Source organism: Nannospalax galili, unplaced genomic scaffold (assembly GCF_000622305.1).
Source record: "Nannospalax galili isolate Female #2095 unplaced genomic scaffold, S.galili_v1.0 scaffold592, whole genome shotgun sequence".
NCBI lineage: Eukaryota > Metazoa > Chordata > Mammalia > Rodentia > Spalacidae > Nannospalax > Nannospalax galili.
Genome location: NW_008331650.1, coordinates 352,112 through 355,858, shown reverse-complemented (window position 1 = coordinate 355,858; position 3,747 = coordinate 352,112). Strand labels below are relative to the sequence as shown.

Genomic DNA, 3,747 nt, shown 5'->3' with positions numbered 1-3,747 from the left:
TTGAAATTTTTAGACTGGTGGCCATGTAAAAAGTGGACCAGTACAGGTAAAACAGGAAGTAAAGACACACTTGAGAAGCTATGAAAGAGGAACTGGAGAGATGGTCCAGTGGTTAAGAGCATGTACTGCACTTACAGAGGACCAGCACTCACGTCAGGCAGACAATTTACAGAAACCTGCAACTCCAGCTCCAGGGGATCTGACTCCCTGACTCCCTCTTCTGGACTCACACACACACACACTGTACCCCCTCCCCCCATGACACACACACACACACACACAAAGCGAGCGAGAGCACACGCGTGAGAGACAGACAGACAGACAGAGACAGACAGACAAAGAGTCAAAGGCAGCATCCAGGAACTATAATTATATTTGAATGTGAGGTACTTGGAAAACACCCTTCAGAAATACCCAGTAGGCAATCACTAAGTATTAAGCTCAGTAGAAGGCCTGGCCACAATTCAAGAGGTTAAAAAAAAAAGATTTATCTCATGTCTGCAATCCCAACACTTGGGAGGCTAAGGTAGGAAGATTGCCATGAATTATAGACTAGCCTGAACTAGAGTGAGACTGTATCACAAAAGGAAAAAAGATTATCCCACAAACAAGGACAAGTAATTGAAATTTTTCTTTATACTAAAACTACATGAGGATGTTTTAGTTTTATAAATGAGTAACTTATTAATTTCCACTTATATTGCCTAAATTACTGAAGTCTGAAATAGTACATACAGAAGATCAAATCAAACTAAGCAAAAACATCACAGTATTTTAAACAAGTTCGATTTTTAAATTATTCACTATGAGAAGTTCAAGCATTTTTGTTTAGAGATTCTACTTATTTACCTAACAGGCAGGCTGAGGATACACGCAGCTCAGTGATTAAGTGCTTGCCTTTGATCTGTGAGACTGCAGATTCAATCCTCAACACCTCCAAAATACACACCACACACACACAAACACACACACACACACACACACACACACACATGAGAGAGAGAGAGAGAGAGAGAGAGAACGAGAGAACGCAGGTTCAATCCTCAACACCACCAAAACATACACACAGGTAAACACACACAGATACTAACCTAACAGGTTCATAAGGCTGATCACATATGAAGAACCCTCTTCGCTGAAGTTGGATAATGTCTCCTTTTTTCAAATCCTTAAGGCAGGGATCCCCCAACATTAGTTCTTCATGCTAGAAAAATGACACAGAACCAAACCCACTTTTCAAAGTAGAGCATTAAAGTAACTATAAAATGCAAGCAATATTTCCAATAGCTAGAATATTCTCATTTCAAACATATGTTTAAAAAAGTCTAATACAGGGCTGGAGAGATGGCTCAGCAGTTAAGAGCCCTCGTTGCTCTCACAGAGGACCTGGGTTTAATTCCCAGCACCTACATGGTGGCTAACAACCATCCACTACACCAGTTCCAGGAGAATCCAATGTCCTCTTCTGACCACCATGGGTATTGCATGACACAGGTACTTGCATACATGCAGGCAATACATTCATACACATGTTTTTAAAAAAGCCCAATACAGGGCTGGAGAGATGGCTCAGGAGTTAGGAGTCCTGGCTGCTCTCGCAGAGGACCTGGGTTCAATTCCCAGCACCCACATAGTGACTAACAACGGTCCATAACTCCGGTTCCAGGGGATCTAATGCCTTCTTCTGAACACTGCGGGAACTGTACAACATTAGGTTCACCTACATACATGCAGGCAATACACTCATACAATTTTCAAAAATTTTAATACGTAAGGGCTAGGAAGGTGGCTCAATTTGGTAAAGCCTTTGCCTTGTAAACATGAGGACCTGAGTTAGATCCCCATAACCCATGTAAAAGTGCTGGTGTGGGGTGTGCACTTGTAACCCCAGTTCTAGGGAGGGGAGACAGGAGGCTGCATGCGCACAATTGGTATTCAGGTTGGTTGGTTTTTTGTGTTTTGAGATAATTGTCTCACTATGAAGCAAAGGATATCCTAGTCTTGGCAATCTTCCTGCCTCAGCATCTAAAGTGTTGTGATTACAGGCATGCACCACTACACACAAATTTATCACATTTTTTTGAAGTTAACATTTATGACCTGAATATCTTCAGAACACCTTGTCCGTAACCTGACTGGCAATCCTGTGGAAAGAATTCCCAACTGTGAAACGCAACTGGAAGGCACAGTAGCACTCGAGGGCTCCCTAACAGGCCCCATGGGTTTGAGTCCAGTTCTATTATTCACTATATCTTCAAGCAAGTTACTTCCCTGTGTTTTACCTTCTGTTTGTTTCAGTGGCGAAGGCTGAACCCAGAGCCTTGTGCATGCTACACAAATGCTCTATCACTGAGCTACAAATTTAGTCCTTGATTTTTAGAGACAATTTTATTACATAGCCTAAAAGCTGGCCTTTAATTCACAATCTTCCTGCCTCTGCCACTGAAGTGCTGGAATTACAGGCATGAGACACCAGGCTCAGCTACATCTTTAAATTCTATAGGTGCTTTTCATTTTTACTTAAGAAACTAAAATACTTAAAATTAACTTTTAAAATGTTAAGGAATGCTCATGTAAGAAGAAATGCCTGGTTTCTTTCTGAAGGCTACCTTGCTGTCCCTGTTCACATACTGCTTGAAGTCCTCATCCTTCCCCAGCACTGGCTTCGTGATCAAGTGCTCATAAGTGACACAGACTGCTGGAACAGGGGGCGTATGTGAAGTCTCAGCAAGCCAAGTGATCTTGGTGGTTTTCTTGTAGTCTTTGTTTTCCAAGTTCAATTTTGCATCTAGAGACAGAATTTTTCCATCTGCATTTCTAGACAGAAGACAGAAGTGTTCAAAGGAAATAAAGCCTGTTAGAAATGCTTTAGTATTTTGCAATAAGTGGATAAAGAATTTTCTTTGCAGAAATTTCAAATCAAACATATACTTTCTAATATATGGCTGATAAACATGATATATGAGTGAAATAAACTGTCAAAATATTAATGATTCCGTGGACAACAGATCCATACATCTAATGAAAAAAACACATTTATGGATTTAAACTCACCTGCACTAAGCACTGTAAAACCTGAAACACTACATGTGCAGTTACTGGCAATCCTGTCATGACCACACAATTAAGATTTCAGAATTTACATAAATCTTAAACATATTCATTTATATAATCTGAAAGCCTGAAACTCAAATTCAGGATTAATACTGGCCACTCAACTTTTAGGATAAAGATAAAGTTACCCATATAAATCCTGGTCAAAGGATCCCACAGCAACTATTTAGATGGTAAAAAAGGACGACCCTTCTGAAGCATGAAAACTATTTTTTACATCTCCACTGGAATGTGTATTGTTTTAAAATTTATTATTTCTATTGTATGTGTATGAGTGTTATGCCTGCATGTAGGTAAGTGCACCCATGTCGTGCAATGCCTGCAGAGGTCAGAAGAGGCTGTCAGATCCCCTGGGACTGGAGTTACAGACAGTTGTTAGCTGCCATGTGGGTGCTGGGATTCCAACCCGGGTCTTCTGCAAGAACAACCAGTGTTCTTAACCTCTGAGCCATCTCTCAAATGTGTATTTTAAAAGACATTCCAGGGCCAACATCTCAGTAACAAAAACAATGAGTCTTTCTGCAAGGAACCATATATTCTAAAATGAAATGGAGATCTTTTTTAAAGGTTAAAAACTCATCCAATTTTATGTCTTACAGGGCTTATACTGAGTTCAATAATATATCATTGTAT

General features: G+C 40.1%; 1 protein-coding gene across 2 annotated transcripts in view; it reads right to left on the bottom strand.

The window, feature by feature from the left end:
• The window catches only part of Eprs (glutamyl-prolyl-tRNA synthetase), a 72,110-nt gene that overhangs the window by 35,437 nt on the left and 32,926 nt on the right, over positions 1 to 3,747 (bottom strand). For both annotated transcript variants that reach the window (XM_008826799.3, XM_029560464.1), the window contains 2 exons: positions 2,610 to 2,817; positions 1,092 to 1,204 (listed from right to left, as the gene is read on the bottom strand). In XM_008826799.3, coding sequence (XP_008825021.1) covers positions 1,092 to 1,204; positions 2,610 to 2,817 — 321 coding nt within the window. The remainder of the gene's footprint in view (positions 1 to 1,091; positions 1,205 to 2,609; positions 2,818 to 3,747) is intronic.